This window comes from Cydia strobilella, chromosome 5 (genome assembly GCF_947568885.1).
Source record: "Cydia strobilella chromosome 5, ilCydStro3.1, whole genome shotgun sequence".
Lineage (NCBI taxonomy): Eukaryota > Metazoa > Arthropoda > Insecta > Lepidoptera > Tortricidae > Cydia > Cydia strobilella.
In genome coordinates, this window is record NC_086045.1 from 17,971,857 (window position 1) to 17,995,077 (window position 23,221).

Consider the following 23,221-nt stretch of genomic DNA (forward strand, 5'->3'; position numbering starts at 1 on the left):
AGTTACCGGGTAGTAAAAAGTTTAAAGTACCTAATAAAGAAAATACCACACAGCCGTGAATGGAATATAGATAAGGAAATATATTTTACAGTACATATGGTGCTACTTTCTCGCACTAGTGCGTAAAAGAGCACTTTTCGTGCATATGTCGAAAGTTTAAAGGGCCATATGTACTGTAAAACGTTGTACGATACACGTGCGAATAGGTAATTCGCAACTCGTGTCGATTTAAAACACTCCCTGCGGTCGTGTTTTAATTTATCGCCACTCGTTTCGAATTTCCTCTTTTCCCCACTTGTATCGTAAATAACTATACGTAAACAATATAAGATAGACGTTATGAAATCGCAAGCTAGGCTTATCTTAACATATTCGTCATCCCTAACTTACGGCCGTAGCGCTACGCCGTAGCCGATAACATGGGTTTCCCGGTAAGTATGAGCGAAAATCCTTCGTAGAGCCACAGTGCAACGACAACGTGTCGTCATTAGCGCTCATTGGATTAAAACGTGTAAGGCTTGATTTCCTCCTACGCTGACATCGGTCGCTGATGTCGGTCGAGCGTACGAATTAACACAATGTTCTATGGGCCCCCACACAGCGACGCTGACGTCCGTGGCAGATTTTTCTTCCGACGGTACGGCTCGACCGACTTCAGCGTAGGAGGAAATCAGGCCTTATACCATACCTATTGAATAAACTATACACTGACCCTACGCTACGTTACAAGGGATTTGGACAAAATGTCAGTGTATTTTAAAGACAGTTTAGCAAGCATGATCGTTACACAATACAGCGCTTTTGGAAATTTCTCAGCGGCTTGCTGCCAAGTGCCAAGCACAGATGCCAGTGCCGCAGTATAAACGGCATCAACCAGCATTTTAACTCAAAAAACAAAACATTCCGACATGTAAAAACACGGGAGTTAGCTCAATGTTAGCGACCGCGCTCATAAAATTCTAAACTAACAGCAACACTCTTAACTGACCTTTGGTGAACCTTATTTATTTTTAATAAGCACTACTATAGTACTATATTGTTTCACTTACATGACAGCATTTGTCCTGCCACGCTGCACAGTGCACACAGGGTCTGCCACCTTGTGGCTGGACGGATTGGACGTACCTAAAAAGTTATCAAAGACGCTTCTCGCCAATAAGTAGATTTTGCACAATTAATAAAAAAATATGTTTACCTAAACCACATTTTAGTAGCAAATGTATGACCTCGCACCAATATACACTAATAAATGTTTAAACAGACTCTAAGAGGAACCTAAAAACTAATAATTAAAATAAAAAACTGCTTGGTATAAAATCACTGTGCTTTGGAAACTTGCCTGGCTGGCCGCCAAATGTATTAGTCAGTGTTTGGTTATTACCTAAACCGGAACCACCTATTTATGCAGTTGTTTTTAGAGATGCCACGAATTTTCGGCAACTATTCGGTATTCGGCCTATTCGACCACTTTGCCGAATATTCGGTACCTATATATAAAGAAAAATTACACAATAAAAATAACCAAAAACTAGGTATATTTAATTTTTAAAATGTATTCTTGGAAAGTTGTTATAAACGAAGGCCCTTTTTGAGCATTTGTTCATTACAAAATATTTTATTTTTATTCTGTTTCTGTTTAACAAAAAATATATCTTAGCAAACTTTGTGGTTTGTTGGCGAACAGTTTTTATAATAATTGTGACTCAAAATGTTCGCATGTCATGCCGAATATTCGGTAGCCGAATATTAATTATTGTATTATTAATAAATACTTAATAATTGTAATTGGTAATTTTGTATTATTAATAAATGATGATTATGATTATTCCAGTGCTTCTGCGCAATGACGTTGTTCTATTGCGCGCACTGGCAGGCGTACGTGACGGGCACGCTGCGTATGGGTCGCATCGACGTCACGGAGGCGCAGTACTCCATCATCGCCATCCACCTCGTGTCCGCCACGCTCGGCGCCCGCTTCTGGTCCACGCAGGTAATGTAACATCTTTGATTTAACATCACTCACGCGTCGGTCACGGAACGCTGACGCTGGCCGCCAGAGATTGGCGCAGGTCGACGTAAGCATCGAGCGTGCCTTCCGTGGCGCTCGGATTACACCTATTCTCGAATGATGGTAGAGCGGCCAGCTTGTGGTGTCACAAAAAACGGTGTAATCTTGTTAAAAGCACTTAATATTTCGGGTAATTTCGAAAATCACAGGCAGTTACTATCATAATATAATCTTTTTACCAGTTACTCATTCCCCGAATACGCCTTACATTAAAAAAGCCTTACCTGGCAATAAAATTAGTATAAAATGAAGTGACAATTTATTGGATAGGCGAAAATGTTGCGTTATGATGAGTTTTAAAGGTAGTTTGTGACACCACTCGCTGCCTCTAAGTCTGGACCGATAGAAAGTTTAATATAGTAAACAAATATGTTGGAATTACGTACGTCAGGAATACCATCAGTTTTGACCCTCTTTTTGCTGTTTTATTCCTAACCAGAATAAATGAGCTTCAAGCCTGCTCGAATTCACTTTATCCTATTTTCGCTATGTAATGAAATATTTATAATTATAATTTTTAACTAGGTATAAGGTAGATGAATGTAATAAATTTATGATTGCGTAATATATGTTAAAAAACAGTGCAGATGACGTACTCGTAATAATAAAGGTAACTTGATTTGTTTATACTATTCATGCATTCTATCGGTTCAGTCTAGCTAGACTATACCTTATATGCGAATTTAGAAATGGAACTGTCTCACAAGTAACTAATACATCTCGAAGCATTTTTAGTTGACTCAAATTGTCAACATGAAACAGCGAACAAACACGTTCATGATCTTTTTTCTTTCCATTTTGCATCGAACTTTGTTCCTTCGTGTTTCACATTTACTCCAAAATCTTACGTTAGGCCGGATTTAGACTTGTAAGTTTCTAACGTAAAATGTATGTAAGTAACTTACAAACTTAACTTACAAAAGTTCTGTGAGATTTACTTACGTAAATTATAACAAGCACATTTACACCACACTTACCGAAATCAGAATTTAAAATGCCATCTCATGTCGTAAAGTCAAATTAGAAGCTGAATAATATTATTTTAAAAAGTCTAAGTAGCAAACAAAGATAGTGCTGGGTAAAAGCTTGGATGGAAAACAGAGAGGAACAAGGTCCATTTCCAATTATTTTTCTGAGTTAAGAATGGAGTACCTACCTGCCGAAACCAATTTTTAAGCTCTATTACCTTTTAGTACAATTATACTGTTAACTACTAGTCTACCTACCAAACATATACACTAAACATAAGTACAATAAACATAGTTATACCTTAAGTCTAATAAATTAAATTATAAATAAATTAACCTACCTAAAGAAAATAATTATGAAATATAGTGTATAAGCTAAAAAGTAAATATAAATGTAATTTGAATGTTAACATGTTAGCTGTTAGTGCTAATATTATATATTAAATAAATAAATAAATACATTTTATAATTTGGTCAATCCGACATAATTTGGAAATTTTGCTTGTAGGTACAAGATAGCACCATTTATTTCAAAAAGAGTACAACATTTTGAAAGGCAGTTACACCAGCTGAGGGACTCCTGTCCTGGTTACACTTCGAAGTTCGAGTTTAGCTATGGGCTATATATTATCCTCTTAAGTTTTGCAGTTTTCTCACAACTTTTTCCGGAGTTGTATTAATGTTTCAAACAAATTCCATAAAAAAAAATTGAATGCTCCTAACTAAATAATTAAAAATTCGAAATAATCAAACGAAAGTACATAGCTGAGGTGATACAACAAATTAAATCAAAATATTTTCTAAAATGTTAATATCCAGAGAGGAAACTGGGGACTATAGTTGTATGGAAAGACAGTTTCGGGGCGGTCGTCCACTTGATTCGTCTTAATGATTTATGAACTAAGTTTGTTTGATCTGATTTTTATAGTCTTAATTTTTGTAGTCTAAATAAAATATCATATTTAGGCAAAATCATATAATAATCACAAATATGATAAAAAAAAATTAATTAGCTTTTCCACTTCAGATGGCAAACAGACTCTTGTTTGCTTAAACTATTTCACAGCAAAGACCTACGACGTAAGTAACTTTCCCGATCCAATTCGATAAGTCGAGAAATGCTTCCGTGAGCAAGGTTGCTTACACTTACAATTTTTACAACTACCGTAACCACGAAAAAAATATGATAAGCGACTTACGAGGGTGTTTACATTTGGAAATTCACCATAAGTTACTCGCGTAAGTAACTTACGTGAGTAAAACTTACAAGTGTAGGTCCGGCCTGATTTGTCAAATCACAAATCCCATTTGAGTTCAAATTTGTATTAGCACTTTGTAAACATGTAGAATCGTCAGTTAGGTAACGTGTGTGTTTCACTTGTCAGCAAAATGAATCGGGATGTCCGTTTTAAGTGTTTCCAATGTGTCTAATTTATATTGTTGCTGGATGTAACTTTACTTTTAACTTTTTCAAAAATATCATAACAATAATGACTGCATATTTAAAGTTCCGTTGAAATAAAATGATAATTGTCTTTTCTAAATGCCGTTAAATAAAACCATGAAAAGTTCATAGTCGCTACTTATTATGTGTTCCGTTCTACGTCCAAGATCTTGATTGAGAGCGTAACGCCGCCGTTGACCGATAGATGTCGCTAGTGCCTATGTAGTCGCTCCGCCTTACGCCATGACGTAGCTTCCGCATCCCCTCCCTGCAAACAGAGCTGCCAACGCGCTACGACTCGCCGCCATGACATTGTTGAGGAGAAGTACCGTTAGTACATAGAGGCTACCAGGAAGATATTACTCAGATCTTGGACGTAGTAGGAAACATGATAACAATTTTATTGGAAGGTAAAAATTTTATATTATGTGTTCCGTTCTACGTCCAAGATCTTGATTGAGACCTGTTCATTATCTCCTGGTGGCGAGTCAGCGGGCGCGCAAGCGTTAGGGCTACACCTACTGGCATAGAAACAGTAAATACGCATAGCGTTGCGACCCATGAGATCACAGTAACTCGTTACAATTATGCATTATAGGAAATAAATACGCATATTATTGCTACCCATGAGATCACGGTAACTCTTTACAATTAGGTATTATAGGAAATTGAGAAGTTAAACTGTGACCCTAATTATGAATCAGAAGAAACATTTGTGAGACTTCTTATTCGAAATCGCATTCGATCCGCGGATAATCGTCTATAAAGAAAGATTTATGTTGCCGATTAGCTTAAGCCAAAATATCGTTAATTGGATAGATTCCTAGACGATTTAATGATTACATCGCGTAGTAACTATTTATTAAGTGGCGGAAGCTACGTCATGGCGTAAGGCGAAGCGACTACATAGGCACTAGCGGCATCTATCGGTCAACGGCGGCGTTACGCTCTCAATCAAGATCTTGGACGTAGAACGGAACACATAATAACAATTTTATTGGAAGGTAAATTTTTTATATTATAACAGACGGTACAAAAAGGGTATAGCAATATAAAGCCTGATACACTAATTGTGTTCACGTCTTGAGGGTATCGTCTGTTTATATGGCGGTAGAAATAGTGGGTGGGGTGGATTTATAAAAATATAGTCCCATATTCGCCTCCATATACATGCGAAATCTTACAATCGTAATGTTACATCTGGCAATTTTTTTTAGGAATTAAAATTTGGACATTAATAGGTACTGTCAACCTCGCATCATTGCTATCACTGGATTTTTTTTGTGTTATGTCCTTGTTTTTATTTCTAAAAAATCTTAATTATTTATTAAATCTAATAATATAGTTGGTATAAAGTGTGTATCGAAAATATTAACTTATAATACATATCCAAAATAAAATAGGGTTAGTTTAAAAATACCCACATGAAATCAGTTAATATTAACAATTCACGACGATAGTCGTACCTACTCTGTCGGACTAAGAATATATTATGCCTCCTCTACACTATCGGCGATGTTCGTTGATCGTATCATCGTCTATCATCGGCAAGATCATCGTGCAAGCATCCACATGATCGCCTGTACAACGCAACTACCCGGCGATTCCCTTTGATGCGTGCCCAAAAAACTGACAACACACGGGTCGCAGGCGATGATAGTCGATGACTGGCGGGGACTGTCGAGTATGCCCTCTACACTATCGTGCCCGTCAGTCATCGTCTATCATCGCCGATAGTGTAGAGGAGCCATTATCGTAAGTAGTTACTATCTTTAATTAGTATGGGTATATAAAGTAATATTAACTGAGTGCGTAGGAAAAGTGTTTTATGAAAAGTTAGGCAACACTTTTAATTAATTTATAGATCCCAATTAGCATAGACAACTAAAAGGTTTTTTTTAGATAACACAATCGAGAGGTATAGAAATAAAGGTGAAATGTAACATTTCACACAGAAAGTGCTGCAGTACCGGCTAACAATACATTATTATTTTATTATCTCTCTCTGGCTCCTACCTGTTTAATACATGATGTGTCAGATACTGACGTAATTCGCATAAAATGTATTGCTCTTAAAATTGACGTGTAAGCAAGGATCAACATACTTAAAAAAAAAATTAATATCCCTAAAATAACTTTTCATGTCTGGGTGAAAAGTATTTAAGAAATCTAAACAAGTAAGTAATTAATATAACAATGTATTATTAACCGAAAATAAACTTAAAATGTTAGAAATGAAGGTTATCAGAATATCTGTGATTAAAAATAGCGCTACATTTTTGTATGAAATCATAAGCTTCAGACAATTAGCGTCGTAAACCATCGTTAAGCTGCGTTTATTTTATAAGAGATATGTGCCTAGTCACATATGAAGGTGTGTTTGGTCAAAAGCCAACATTGTCTGTGATTTTCCAAGAGGTGAATAAATAATCTTTCATATGTATGAAAGATCTTTTAAAGTCTACGATATGAGTCGCATGGAACGTACGTTTTAAGAGATTGCGTTTATACTAAAGACTAAGGCTCGGATACCGGTACAATTTCTATACTGTTAAGCTCGCCTTTTGTATGATAAGTTTTTCTATATCTGCAATTCAGATCTAATCAGTAAATGAACAGGTAAATTTAGGTCAGAATATTTTTTTAAATGTGCGCGTTTTCAAAAAAAAATTGGAGCGAATTCGAAATACGCCGGTTAACAAGCCTAGGTTCATACAAAGTTAAATGCCTACACTTCACGCACGAAGTCCCAGGTATCGTAGCTTCGCTTCAATTCAGACATTCCAGGAAGCGTCCTAATAAGGGTCGGTCGCACCAGACCGTCTGTGACCTTTAAAGCGTTCGCTAGATTGTACCGTAAACCGGGGTGAAATGAGACGATTTTCAACTTCAAGGACGATTTTCACCAAAAATTCAAATGATAAAAGTAATAATTTTGACATCATTATTTGAGTCTTGGTTACCTCTTCAAATTTGCATTTTTGAAATCAACTTTGACCCACTACTACATATTTTCTCCATATCCTTAAAACGGGGTCGATAGACACAAGAAAGGGGCTTTAGTTATTATGATGTTCATACTCTATTGGCAAATAGTATTATTTATTTATTTATTATTACAATATATTTTACACAGCATTACAGTTTGTACCAAAGCGCTGGCAAATGTATACATGCAAATAGCGAAACGGTACATAATTATTGAAATAAAATTTAGTCATGCAAATACTTAATATTAATTAAAAAACCTATGTCAAGTGAATTTGCAACTACATATACAATTTCATGTCAAACAATAGAAAACAAGAGAAATAAAAAACTATCATTCATCCATCATCTCACAGTATTTCAGACATTCACGACACACATTTAGCCATCTGCTAGCAAACACATCTCAGTCAGTTAATCGTCCCGAGTGCTCGTAAAATTGTAGTTTCTACAGGAACTTGAAAGAAAAACTTAATAATTTATCTATTCACCCCGCGTTTTCTGGTGTAGTTTCATAATACTTTTTTATTATTACAGTAAGTACTAATTGCACTGAGAAATGTATTAAAAGTATACAGACTATTAAAACAAAGTACAACTAGTACAAAATAATTGGAATATCTGACAACATCGATCAGTGATTATGGTTGGTGCAACTGGCCCTAAGACTTGGTGCGTGAAGTGTTGATCCGTGCGCTGTGCGCTGTGCGCGGTGCGCGGGGTCACTGGGAGCGGGTGACGTGTGACTCTCGAGAGACGACGGTGTGGTGGTGCAGATCGGCGGCGGCGTGGAGCTGCGCTACAGCCTGGCGCTGTGCGCGGTGGCGGGCGTGGCGCTCACGCTGGCTTCGCTCGCCGCCGCCATCCTGCGCGGCGGCGTCGGCAAGAACGGCTCTACCGTCGCTGTGAGCATACTCTACTGTCTACTCCGGACAAGGCAGGGAGATATATGACCTCACTCGGAGGCCACGAAAAGCACGCTGACGCATACATTGATCTTGGACTACTTATAGCAAAATTTATACTTTTGATTTGATATGATTAATACATAATCCCGCCAGGTAAACAGACGGTCTGACGTACATTCGTAATAGATAGACTCTATGTGTACTGACAAACGTTAAGCAGACTAAAGGGGCCTACTGATTACCAGTCCGCCAGACGATATCAGCCTGTCAGTTGTTTGGAACTCAAATTTTTGTTCTAACTGACAGGCTAATATCGTCCGGCGGACTGATAATCAGTGGGCCCCTTTAAGATCGCATAAAAAATCGGTTAACAGGAAAGCTTACAAAAAGACGGACTGCGACTGTGACACGAATTAATGAACTCACTGACACTTGTGGACTGACGAACTAGCTTAGAAAAAAGTATTAAGTTACGGACTGACATACAGATGGATAATTTACGAACACTCACGAACATATTTGGACGAACAAACTCGCGTTGAAATATATGGACGAGTGAATTTAATTACGGACGAACTAACGTATGGGTAACGGCGCTCACAGGCACTGACGAACAAAATAAACTGACATACGGACATGACGACGATCTCACGGACGGGTAAATGACAATTATGGATAAAGAACTTGCTTACAGATAGACGGACTCACTCACGTAACACAGATATCGGACGAGTGGACTCACTCACGGATGAACTAACGGACGGACAGCAGCACTCACGAACACTGAATAAACAAATTCGCTTGGTTTATAGACGGACTACCTATTCTAATATGTGGTCGCTGTAAAGTCATGTATCTCCCTCACAACCAATCAGTTAAGGTCGAGAATGCGTTGGGTTTAATCTATTTTCTTAAATACTTATGTATTTAACATAGCGTATTAATACTGAATTGGTAGCTAAGCAGAATAGTTAGGTACGTTAGTATGTAAAAATATTGACGCTTACACACGAAATAATGTAACGGCAACGTTTAGTGATAAATTGATAATCTAGTTTTATGCCGAGTTCAAAGTTCAAATGTACTTTATTCATGTAGGCCTAGCAACAAGCACTTAGGTATGAATGGTGAATAAAGGCATAGTTAATTATAATTATTTCTTACTTTAATATTATTCGTGTGTGAACGGCATCTTAGGAATCGCTTATTTTATTTGTCGATTAATTGATTAAGATAATAGTTCATCGCTTCGTATCATGTGGGTTTTTTTAATAGCATGTCCCGTTCATTTTGTCCAACAGTTGGTTTATTAGCGCTCCTGTTATTTTGATTTTTAACATGAGCAAGTATATGATACTTAAAGGGAAAATTCAAATGGTCGACTGTTGAAATTAATCCTGTTTGTTTTATGATAAGTAACAATTTGAATTTTCACTAGCAGGCTAGCCTGTACATTTTATTCAAACGAAAAGTAGTGCTTTTTTCATAGCCATTTTCTTTTGAATAGAGAAGTATGTTTTGAAACGTGACATGACAACATCTGTCTTTTAAAATCAAAACGAAACGTATGTGCTTCGGATTCTGTTTCGGGGATACATGACCGAATTACAATTTTGAAATTGTAATTTGTAAGTATCGTCATCATCATCAGTTTATGTCACGTGTCAAAAGTAGTGGCATGCCTGAGTACTCGTACTCGTTATAATTATGTAGGTTTTGGTATTCAAATGTCATGTGTTAGTTATTTATATAATAATTACGCGTCGCCGATTTTGACCTCACCTTTCTTGTGTTGTGGGTCTTCACTCATTGAGAACACACGAATTAACTGCAAAACTTCATGAAAATGGCGACTTATATACTTGATTTTTACCTCAATCCTTTAAAACAAAAATGATTCATTTGAATCTCATACCCTCTTTTCAGAAGGCAGTGCCTGATTATACCAATAGACAAAAAAATACATATCTCGTGATTGGTCGTCCTGAGAAGCCAGCAGAAGGCAACCAATGCTGGCAACAGACAAGCATGATGTAATCTTGTGATAGGTTTTCGATCGCTCAGAGGTCAGTGCCCACCAAATATGGCAGTAGACATACTGACCTAATCTTGTGATTGGTCCCCGTAGATCCCGTAGGTGCACATCAGTCCGTCTGCGCTGGCCGTCATTCTTTACAAAAGTGATCATATGAATCTTATTCCCTCTGTGAGAGTCTACCTCCCAATGGCAGTTTAGTCAATAAGATGACGTATTATCATGTGATTACTCGACGCAGGTCCCGTATACATCGGTGCCGTACGCGCTGATAGTCACCACCGCGTGTTTCTTGGCGCAGCTCAATCTTGTGCTGGGCTTCGGTGCCACCTTCCGCGTGAGGGGCGCGGGGAAAAACGGATCCACCGTCGCTGTAAGGGACAGGGATGGAAGGGTTGGGGTTGCGGTGTATACCGGATGTAAAGAAAACAATGCAAATTAGATATTATTGGAAATTTTATAGATGAAACTACCACTGAACTAATTTAACTGTACCCGATGCGCGGGCAACGTGAACCGACGCTCAGCACCCCCAATGGAGACAACGAAACATGTCGTGCGAGTGACTAAAGAGGTTTAACCGTCGAATTTGCTTAACTACCGTTAGATTCACGGTAAAATAAAGATATAATTATGCTATCAACTTTTTTAACTCGGCATATTACATAAAACTTTTTTAAAATTAAAATTAAGAAAATAAAATAAAGATTTAATCATGGTCACCTATTTTTGATCTACACTACTTTAAGTACATGGATATTAGCGTCAATATAATATAATGATGACTGCGAGATATTTAATAATAAGCGTAGTCACGTCGTTTTTGTGGCGTGGAATTAAAACTGTATGACTACATTAAGTACGACAATTACTTATTCAGTAACAAAAATTAAATTAATGATTACGGGGTATTTTTTCAACCTCTCGCTAAACTCCGCTTTGTTTTCTATAAAATATTTTATTATTTTGTATTGTTTTCTTTATCCACAAATGCTTCAAACGAATACGATGGGAATTGTATATGTTTACTAGCTAGCTAATATGGCAATGAGGTTCAACCCCGCTAAATAACCGTTTACTTCCCGATCCCGGTGGCAGTAAAATACTCTTGTGACTTAATTAAAAAATAACTTCCATCGAGGTGAAATGTTTGCTTTAACCTTGCCGTGATCGCAAGAGAAGTAAGCGATAATGTAATTAGCGGGCTCAGCACGGTCGCATTTTTATCGCCTGTCACCATGCCTGTCACGTTCTAACAAGTAAGTGCGAAAGTGACAGGCAGTGACAGGTGATAAAAATGCAACCATGCTGACACCGCTGAGCACTTGGGTAGCTAACATCGTGTATGCAGTATGAGATGTACCTATAGGTATATATCTATGTAGACTAGTACCCCGCGTGGTTTCGTTGCAATCCTTGTACAGCCAGCTGCAGAGAAAAGGTACCCCCCCTGCATAGTAGTTTGTATGCAAAGGTGCTAAGCGAATAGTATTACTGATACATACAAAACAAAAACATAGAATATACTGGGGAAAAGTCATGGAGAGCGAAAATGTAGCGCAATAAATTTGGCAGGACAGGACACACGGTCGTATGTTGTGCAAGTTATTTAAACACCTAAATAGTGTACCAGGGGGGGTGTACCAAGTTACAGCGACGAATAAGAAATGAAGACTGCTAATCTGTACATAAAGTTGCGTTGATCCGAAGTACCAGATGTCGCCACTGTAAGAGGTCTCATCTCCTTATATTATTATAGCACACGATCTCTTTTATCAATTTGGCACTTAATCGAAAATGTTCAGTTTCTTTTCACTAGATGATATGGTAGGGTATAACGCCTGACAGAAGTTTTGATACAACACACATTTGTATGTAGAGTAGCAGTCTTAAGACTTAAGATGCTGTGAGTAACATTTCTCAATGACGGCGCTTTGATGGTTCCAAGCAAAAACGATCACCAGTGCTTTAAGCATGGGGACTGGAGAGAAGCACCATTGTGCACGGGCTCTTATTATTGTTTCTATCCTTTACCTCCATATCATAAGGAGCTTAAGCGAACAATGAGTGAAGACAGCACATTGTACCGACGACAGTCTAGGGACCTCCCTGACTTGGCAGTAAGGAATCGGTATTCGCTATCAGTACTGCTACCTGATTGGCGCTAATGCAGTACTCCAACGCATTCGTTCCAAACGAAATAGTACGTACTGTGTCGACGGACATTTTAAGAAAAAAATAAGGTATCATTAACTTGTTTTGAAAAACTATGACCCTATAGGTTATTTCTACTTAAAATCAGGAGAACTAATGATTTAAAATGGGACAAAAAAGTGTTCGAAAAAAAGGTCAGTTTTGTGACGCGTTTTTACATACATTTTGTATTGAAAGTGACACCTAAAATTGTATGAAAAACAACGGACACCGTTTTTTTTTAAATCAATGTCCTCGTTATTCTTAGTCGAAAACACCCAAAAGTTGATAATTTTTCGAAAAAAGTTAATGGATTTTTTTTCTGAAATGAAAACCCCCCGATTGTACACCGACAAGTCAGGAAAGGCCCAATAATTAACGCATGTTCTATATTTTGTTTCTGTCCTGGCCGCATGGCGCAGTTACCGCTGGGTCTCGACGTGCGTCTGGCCTCCAATATCGCGGTCGTCCTAATGTCTCTCTACCTCATACTGGGATACATTAATGTCATTATGAGGGGCGGAGTGGGGAAAAACGGCTCCACCGTTGCAGTAAGACTGATCACTACGCCTTGTTAACACGATCATAACAGCGCACAGTTTAATTACTAACGCCCAGATTCGAGGAATAAATCGGACTTGGTCTCTCAGTGACACTGACTACAATGTGACATATCTACAATGTACAATATTGCCTGTCAGATATCTAAAGTGCGACGAAAATCGGAATGATGTCAAGTCATTCGAAATATTGAATTCAGGATAAATATGGAATTAGTGACGTAGATTATTTGCTTTTGTAAAAGTATAGCTTTTCCTGAGTACAGCTTTTCGCATTTTCCACTCTATCTAAACTATTTTAAAAATATTTTTAATAGTTAGCGTTATGTGAATCTAAGCGGTTACAGCGCCATACAAATAGGTATACAAATACGATTGACACCCAGCTAAAGTGATGTCCTGAATTCTTGATGTCATCTGCAATTATAATGGATGCAACTATAGTTGGTCAAACCAAATTGTCAGTAAATAAGAACAATGAAAATATACTCATCCTTTTCTTTTGGGTGCTAGTACTAGTAGACAAAAATAGTATGATTCTCTCTGTCTATGTTTGAAATGAGACAGTCCTTTGACAAACTATATGTCTGAATATTAGCAGTCCGAATTATTGGCTCGACTCTATTACCGCGCGAAGATCGAGGCTAGTTGTAGTTTGTGCTGTGTTCATGTGTGTGTGTGTCAGGTCGGGTTGGGGCTTCGGTTGGCGGCCGAGGTTGGAGAGGTCTGCTAAAATCAAGATAAAAATCGTGCCGTGAAAATTTCATTTAATGCATTTTATTGCAATCTAAGACTATAATATCCTATTACGAATGCTTAAATTAAAAAGCTAATATCAATATGTGTAAATAATAAGGAAAACGGCACGAGTTTTTTATTGTTTTTGCTACTCCTACAATTTGGTTAGGATCCATGGTTATATTATTTTGATGACGGTTTTGCCAATTCGCCCTAACATTGCATGATACGAGTTGGAAAGCCCGTTACCATAGTTGAATAATTTTATTAGCTTATTTATTACAATTTTTTGAGGTAAACGTGCCTTTTATTTTGAATGACATGCTAACTTATTCTACAAAACCAACAAAAAATTGAGAAAATTATTGAAAGCTGATTTTTTTCGCGATTTTATGATTATATTTATACTTACTCATACCTACTTAGAGCTGTTTGGTAGAGCCCAAAAATATCTGTAAGTAACTGTAAGTAATCATTGACAAAAGTTCTCATAGCAAACATATAACCATGGTTTTTAGAACATAGTACGTTGTGTATTAAGTTGTCAATAACTTTGTCTCGCTTACTCATCTCGCCGTCGCCATTGCTTCTAATCGCATGATTTTGTTTAGTAATGCATGGTTTTATTAGATATAAGGGATTTAGTTTATCCCATGATTTTAAAGTTACTATCAGTCTTATTTTCTTTTTAACCTTTTAACCGCTAAGAATTTTTCATCGAGCGTGCTCGTGCCGCCGCCGGTACGAAACGAAGTCATACGAAACTTTGTCTTATTTATCAAACCGCGGTGAAATGAGCTGGATATTGTATGTCTTATATATCAGACTACGGCGGTTTAAATGTTAAATGTCTTAGTCTTGATAGTTGACGTAATATTGGAGCTGATAAATCTTTTCCAGGTGCGAACATTTATATAATTAATTATTTATTGCATTTTAAATTCTAAGTAAAATAGGATGAATTGTAACTGAAAGTTACACGCAATGTACAGTCTGGCAAAAAAATAAGTGCATTTCCGTTGCCAGGGAGGTTTTGGGACTATACTGACCAACTTTTACTATGGGACCAACCCCGAAATCGCGAAAAAAGATTTGGCTGTTTCATACATTTTGGCAACGGGAGTGCACTTATTTTTTAACCATCCTGTATATAAATTTGTGTAGTTGGTTAAAATGAAGATGAAATATATTTTGAAAGCCTTATACCACAGATATTTGTAAGCGATCGCGCTCCAATACTAAGTTTGGTGGTTGAGATTTGTGAAAGATGATCAGCTCAGTACTATGTCGTACCCCTCCCTCTCCAAAGGCCACGATACACCTCTGCCACCCCCCAGGGCACGAGCATCCTGTCGCCCGTGATCCCGTTCTCGCTGGTGGTGGTGCCGGCCTTCATCATCTTCCAGAAGTCGGAGTCGCACGTGTACGAGAACCATCCCGCGCTCTACATACTTGCCTTTGGGATGGTCGCCGCCAAGGTCACTAATAGATTGGTGGTGAGTCACTTTTTACTTTTACCAGCGGCCTCCTAAGGCCTGTCTGTCACCTGTCATACAAGATGCATTGGCAGTTGAAATTGAATTAGAAGATCATCATGATCATTGTCAAGAGGGCGCTGTTGTTGTGCATGTATAGGGAGACAGTTCAATATAATATGAAAAAATTAGTTTCAGTGAAATTCCGCAACATGGCGCGTGATCATATATTCCTGGTCAGGTTTTAATTGATTTTCTCCTGTTTTGAAATCGAACGAAATAAAAGAAATTAAATTCGATCACAATTGAAAAAGGTTATTTTTCAAACACGATGGGTATGGTGACATTTTTTTTTTTAAATTACAGATAGATAGAGTTACCCTCTTATTCATAAACGGCTACTAAAGTTGACAAGCCGCTAATAGTCGTTTGTCCCTTTCCGACGTATTGGTATGATGGAAAGGGACAAACGATTATTAGCGGCTTGTCAACTTTAGTAGACGTTTATGAATAAGGGGGTTAGACTCTACTTATCGACCGGATCGATTCCGCCATCGTGTCAGATCGTTTCAGTTGCGTCCAATTGTATATATATGTATAATTAAAAATATAAATCATCACCAAAAAATCGATTATATGCCCTTTGCCGATTTAATCGAGAATCGTAAAAAACCGTTCCAAATGTTTACCCATCGTGTTTGAATAATACTATAAATTACATTGAAGTACATATAATACTGTGGCTCTAGTGAAAAAGGGAACAAGCCTCGCGCAGCTTAGGTGTAAAAGGGCATAAGTGTTACATCCTTGTACACCTGCGCTGCCCGAGACTAGGGCCACAGTAGTACTATGGCCTAGACCTTAGCAGGGTATTACGGGAATAGTTGCAGTGAATTCATACGCACTAAGGGCCAGTTGCACCAAACAAACTTGACAGATTGATCAACATGACTCGGCAGAGAACTATAAAAATTCCCATACAATAAAATTTAGCGAACTGTTTTATGGTGACAGACTGTTTAGTGCAACCGACTCTTAATGTCTGCACTTATTATCAGTCAATGTTTGTGTAAGGTCCTTAGGGCAGTCAGTTGAAACAATTTCTGTTGTAACCATGATATGAGAAAAAGGTGTTAGTACTGGAATTGTCAAGCACCTATATTTGGCACAATACACCGCCCTTTTGTACTCGTTATTGCGTTTCTAATCGAGTTCGATTTTGTCAGTCTGAAGTTAAATCGGTATTTTTTACACGAATTTGGTATTTCAGAAATGCATGTTTATCGTCCGTTTCCTTCTTCCGCAGGTGGCGCACATGACGAAAAGCGAGATGGACTTATACGACTGGTCGCTGCTGGGCCCGGCCATGCTGTTCCTTAACCAGTACTTCAACAACGCCATACCCGAGTATTACGTGCTATGGCTTTGCACGGTAAGCTAACGACAAACTACAGTTGTCTTTTGCTTGCCTAAATAGCTGTTGATTATTTCTTACAAATGTACGCAGCTCAAAAGTATAAAATAACTATTAAAGTTAAAATGAACCGTTCGTTTTCAGATATGGGTGTGCGTGGACCTCGTCCGCTACTGCGGGCAGGTGTGCACGGAGATCTGCGCGCACCTGCGGATCGCGCTGTTCCGCATCCCCTCCCCGCCCCGCGGCCCCGGCCCCGGCCCCGCCGCCCCCCTCGCCCCCGCCGCACCCGCACCCGCCAACGGTACGGCCCGCCGCGGGTCCGCGCGTAAGAGAACACACCACTCGTAGAACGCACTCTAAAGGCTCGTCTTGTCTTCAATTGATTTTGACGCCGCTCGTTGCGGTGTGCGGAGGTAAATAACAAGCCTCGGATGCCAAATTTTAATATCGTTATCGCTGCTTCATGTGAAATCTTTCAGTTTCGTTCTAAAATCGTTTTAATTAAAACTATTTTATTTAACCCTCTGTAGGAGACAATTCATATTTTAACGGAAAAATAACCACCCTGTTTTTTTTTTGTATTTTTGTAATGGCAATGGAGCTTGAATACTGGTTAATCTTGTCTTGGGTTTAAGTTTTTCATTAGAACCTGTTAGGTTTAGGACCATTAAACCTGGTAAAAAAAACAACATCCGAGGCTGGTTGCAAAGCCCACATGTACTCACTCACCCGCCCTCCGCTCTGCCTGTCGAATAAATCGGTTTAGTTAAAATAGGTTGAAATTGTTAAATCCTGCCTTGAACAACACCGCACGCCGCAGCGATGGACGTTGCCGTCTCGCCCGTCGATTGTAAGCGCTCAACGTTGATACGAGTATCAGCTTCGGGCAGTTACTGTACAATAACAAGTTGCGGTGCGGTACTTTTCTATACTTAATGACATTAATTTTGTAATCGGCCGAACCTAAAGATTTGCCACTTCGATCTATATGACATTTTAAACTGGAGTCGAAGAAGAAGTCGGTGCAGAGTTAGCTTAGACGACCGTCATAATCTGTCATCAAAACGAGTCGAAACACGTCGGAAGCGATGCGAGTATTAAACTTGAACTTATTTCAATAACACGGGCAAAAATGTGTAAGAATGTATAAATATCATGAAAAAATATTATAAAAACATCAGTCACCAGTGGCCCGTTTTACGCCAAGACCACAATCATTATGGAAAAATCTTCAGTCGATTTAAACTATTAATCTTTAGTCCCAGAAGAAAATATGCAGGTAGAAAAACCGCCAAATTATATCGCGTTATCAGAGACAAAAATATAATACGCAAAAAATGTAGTGCAGCGCCGTCTACGTTAGCTGTCGTTGCGTCTGTACATTAGCAACATTTTACATGATTCTTTTGTCTAGTTTCTGGTCTATGGTCTCTGGGTGGTCATATCACCCGACCATATTGGTGTTTAGTTATAATGCTTAATTTATTACCTATAGAATACCAAAAAAGCTGCTCGTTCCCGATTCTAAACTGAAGTATGACGGGGGACGTAGAACGTTTCAAACTATGCACAACTCTATAGCAATAACTAGCTATAAAATATAACCTTACGTGTATCTTCGTATCATTAGACCCGATGTATGTTAGTGACGACTTATGAAAAGAAAAAAGAAGTAGTTTAAATCTATCGTTCGTTTGGAGATACTGCCAAATCTATAGATTTCACTATAATTGATTCCGAATAATGTAAACACTTCAATATTTTGTTTCTTTTGAACACAAGTTTTTAAATAATTTTTTTATTTGAAATGAGACTTAGTGAAATTATAAAAGGGGACGGCCGCTTCTCCATACAAATGTATTCTCCATTTTCCTCTCTGGATATTGACATTATGGAAAACATTTTTACATAATTTGATGTATAGGTATTAACCATAGCTATGCCCCTACGTTTGACGTTTTTCGATTTTTTGATGTAAAAATTAGGTGCGAAAATCAGATTTCATAGAAAATTTTATATGCTTCTAACTTATAGTAATTAAAAATCCAAAAGAAATCTAACGTAGGGGCATATCTGTGGTTGATATACAACAAATTGTGTCAAAATAATTTCAATAATCTTAATATCCAGAGAGGAAAATTAGGTCTACGTTTGTATGAAAAGGCGATTTCGCGCGGGTCCTCCACTTTCGTCTTAATGCTGAAAAATAATAGCAGCTGGCAACTCAGCGAACTACCTCGCACAAATGCTCTCTGAGTGCTATGGCCACGGATATTAACACATTAGATCGGAAGACCGAACCCTGTATATATCATAAGTATATTAGATAGCCGATAAATTAAAATGTCCAAATATTTTTGCTACGAGCCGAACCAGCGTAGGTTGATGTTTACATTGTTGTTTTTGTATAATTAGCTGTAAATACCTATTTTATTAAAAGTGGAGAGCGTTATAAGTAAGTTCTTTTTTTTAGACGATATTAGCCTTAGTTAGTCTTCATAGTCAAGGAAAATCTATCTTGAAGTAAAATAATTTAAGTCATTTTCCCGCGAAGAGATAAGAAAATATAGTCGTATGCTGAGAATCATTGACTCTATTGTAGGCTTGACACTGAACGAATACACGGTTGTTTTAGATATCCAGCGGGTAGAGGGTAGTAATCGTTGCGAAATATTCATAGGCAGCTACGAGCAGTAAGTGCGTGTGATCTAGCTGAAACTTAACATGATGTTATAGACCTTGAATAACAAAATTAAAAATCAGATCTGTCTATATTCAAGCTAATTCTATGTAGTCACTTGGCTAGTTATACGCTAAATCTAGCAACATCCTATTCTTATAAAAGCTATCTAAATAGGTTGAGCCCTGTTGTAGTGTAATTTCGTAATTTGAATGTAATTACAATTTCACTAGAGTGACCTAGGAAAATGCCTGTAAATTATCTAATTCTAGCATATAAGTTGCTAAACTAACTTAAATGTTCGCGTTCGCGCTTTCATTGTTTTCTAATTCTAGAAACGTTCACTGCGGGGTACGTATAAATATGGTTAATTCCACAGCTAAGCTAATAGCCGCATTGAACGTGTTAAGGGTCTCCGGCAAGCTCGTTTCTCCATACAAACGTAGTTCCGCTCTCATTTTTAAACGTCCACCTAAATTGCTTTGAAACTTTGTACTTACAATAGGATAAGGTTGATTCAAATATCTTTATTTCAAAAAATTAATTATTTACACTGGATAAGGTAGGAGGATAAGGTATATCTATGTCTGTATTTAGTTTATGTAGCTTCAGATACCATAGTTAAAAAAATACAGCGAATTTAAGTTTTACATACAAAACTTGTTTTTGCTTTATTTCGTTTGTTTTATAAACTGCTGGGCTAGCACATGATTGGCGCGAGAGTATCTCGCCGCGACATAGACTACCCGTCCCCCTTTAATTCATACAGTAAGCAAAAGACGGGTAGTCTATCTCGCGGCGAGATACTGTCGCGTCAATCATGTGCTCGGCCTACTGGAGCTATATAAACTAATTTTAGACCTAGATATACCTCATGTCATTGTTTGTGCAAAGTTTCATTACAATCCAACACGCAGTTTTAAAATGAGAGCGGAACTACGTTTGTATGGGAAGGTACAATTCGGCCGAGCTTACCGGGGACTCTTAATGAATAAAATGAGGACGCGGACATCTTTCTGCTATTCTATCTTCTAATGAATACTTGAAGACACTGTGGTGTTGGCTGCATCCCTCGTAATAAACACGCATATAAGTGAAGCTACAATTCCTTTCCGGCCCTGGCATTAAGCGTTAGGGTTGCCACACTATTTCGTAACTTTTTCGGATATTTTGCTCAACTTCAGTGTGTAATATCTTTAAACAGCTTCTGCTTTTATAAGTGTTTATTATAACTTCTATATAATATGTATAGCGCTATATTATCGAGGCCAGCATTAATGTATGCTTGCAGCTTGTAATTCGGTCTTCAGTTCATTCTCTGTCTAGTCTTACAATATTTATTTCGTGGTTAGTCGGTTGTTCACCAAGCGTTTTCCAAGTCTGTTTTACTTGGTAATGTATAAAAGTTGTGTTATCAGTTGTTGCAATAGCACTACATGGGCTATTGATTTTAGTTGTGAGAATTTTTAGTAAAATCACATTGTTAGGGTTCTATTGGTTATTGTTTTCAAAGATACCTATTTTTACTTTATAACTGACATGTTTTCTGTATGTACAGACAAAATCGGATCCCTTGGCAGGGTCGCTCAAGTCTGTTCCGGTAGGGTAGGAGAACTGTATATATACATATGTTATATATTGTGTAATGTCACGAGCCGGCTGTATCGTACGACGTGTTTTTTATGTGAAATATAAGCAAATGTACATTTGGAAGTGTTGTTTCATTGTAGTCATCTATTCAACAACACTGCAATATTTTACTCAATTGTATGTGATTATGTTTACTCGATGTTCACAACTTTCACAAATACATCAAGCAGAACAATATTTCAAGATTAAAGTATAGGTAATGACAAATTAGACTACAAGCAATGACTATGCTAATGGTTACACAAGAATTAATGGTTACACGGAAATTTGAAACGAGTGGCGATAAATTAAAACACGACCGCAGGGAGTGTTTTAAATCGACACGAGTTGAGAATTACCTATTCGCACGTGTATCGTACAACGTTTTACAGTACATATGGCCCTTTAAACTTTCGACATATGCACGAAAAGTCCTCTTTTACACACTAGTGCGAGAAAGTAGCACAGCAGCAGCAAAAGTAGTTTTAGCGTGTTTTATGCTAGGCCGACACATAATATAATATATTTTGTACACTTTATATAGAAAACCCCTAAAATAGTAGTGAAATACGGCACATCCCAGTTGCATGGTTGTTCACTACACGGCGGCAAGGTCAGTGGAGTTATCGCTTTGCACTTCGTGTTTTCAGTTTTGTAACGGTTCAATCACTTTGCTAAGACAGCTAGATAGCAGATTAGGTAATCTGAGAACGTTACTGGATTTAGTTTTATAATTGCCTGAGATATCCCATAGCTGGGAAAAGGCTTATGTAAAACTAAGAAGAACTTTTTCGGCTGATCAGATGCTGTTTGGCATGGGACAGAATTTGCGGAGTGTCTTTTCAAAAGGGCTTATTTCTCTATGAAATCCATACAAAAATAAACCCTTTAAGTAGTGTAAAAGGGTTTATTTTTGTATGGATTTCATAGAGAAGGTACTGTAACATACCGGCCAATAATATATCACCTTTGAGTGTTTTTGTATGAGCTTTTACAGAGTGAAAATATAGGTTAGTTTGTAAATTGCATATTTTACTAGTCATTTTATACAAATATATGATGAATACAGCAATGAAATACTGTGAATAGGAGACTAAGCATATTACCTACTAAAAAGACCTCTAGTAAAAAAATGAAGTTGACAATGCATTTAAAAAAAATCTCTGAAAAAACCATTACATGAGACCAATTCTTTACATCGCCCGTACAAAGGATTACTACTAGATTACCTAAAGCAGTGAGGTATATATTATTGGCCGGTACTGTATGCTATGTGTATACTGAGCTGACTTACAGTAACGTTCTTTGAAATATCATGTTAGAAGTACCTATAGAAGTTTAAAAAAGTAATTTAGTAAGTGTCCTACGTGTGTGAGAACCTTATCAGTATTGAGGCAACGCTTTTTATATTTGTCACACGCAGAGTACTTCATATGACTATCGAAGTATATTTATTTGTTGGGTTTCTTTTGTAGATAGTTTTATTGCTTGTCTCTGCATGATTATTAACTTTCTATTGCATGAGCTTACTAATCGATATAATTAGTTTTATGTAGGTACATTTACTTTTATAGTATTTTTATTTTTCCAGTGACGAGTGACAGTGAAAATTCGGAATCGGAGGATTCGGCGCCGCTTTTAAACAACGACTCTATTAGCTAAAACTCCCTTCAGGCAACAAAAAAATATTTGTATTGATGTCTCTTTTCGAATTTAACAATAGGGTATTCCACAATTTTTTTCGATCGTGATATTGGTAGATTATAGATACACAATAAATGCTTATTATATTCCAAAAAAGGACGTTTTTCTACTCTATGCATTGACGAAAAATTACGTGATGTTAATGTTGTAATAAATAGTTAAGATGGCGAAATAAATACTCTTAAATTATTCATTTAGTGTTTAATTGTTTGACCCATAGTTTCCGAACTTTAATTGTCTACCCGATTTTCAGATTCCGTTGTTGTGTAGCTGTACTTGTAGGTAACAAGCGTTTTCACTCGAAAGTCGAAATACATTGAATCGTTGGCTGTCAGTGCCAATAGAACACCAATTGCATTGAACAGTGAAAAAATCATTGGGTGCAAAATCAGAAAAGTGTTGTAGGTATAACCT

At 37.5% G+C, this 23,221-nt stretch overlaps 1 protein-coding gene across 6 annotated transcripts in view; it reads left to right on the top strand.

The window, feature by feature from the left end:
- LOC134741526 (cholinephosphotransferase 1) overlaps window positions 1-22,914 on the top strand; it is a 28,334-nt gene extending 5,420 nt beyond the window's left edge. The window contains exons 3-8 of one of the 6 annotated variants that reach the window (XM_063674333.1): window positions 1,832-1,990; window positions 10,653-10,784; window positions 15,240-15,398; window positions 16,684-16,809; window positions 16,936-17,119; window positions 22,695-22,912. In XM_063674333.1, the coding sequence (XP_063530403.1) occupies window positions 1,832-1,990; window positions 10,653-10,784; window positions 15,240-15,398; window positions 16,684-16,809; window positions 16,936-17,119; window positions 22,695-22,765 (831 nt within the window). In that variant the 3' untranslated portion in view covers window positions 22,766-22,912. Of the gene's footprint in view, window positions 1-1,831; window positions 1,991-8,244; window positions 8,374-10,652; window positions 10,785-13,026; window positions 13,156-15,239; window positions 15,399-16,683; window positions 16,810-16,935; window positions 17,120-22,694 lie in introns of all 6 variants that reach the window. The other 5 variants (XM_063674335.1, XM_063674334.1, XM_063674337.1 and 2 more) reach the window with 5 other exon arrangements.
- Window positions 22,915-23,221: the final 307 nt, after the last annotated feature.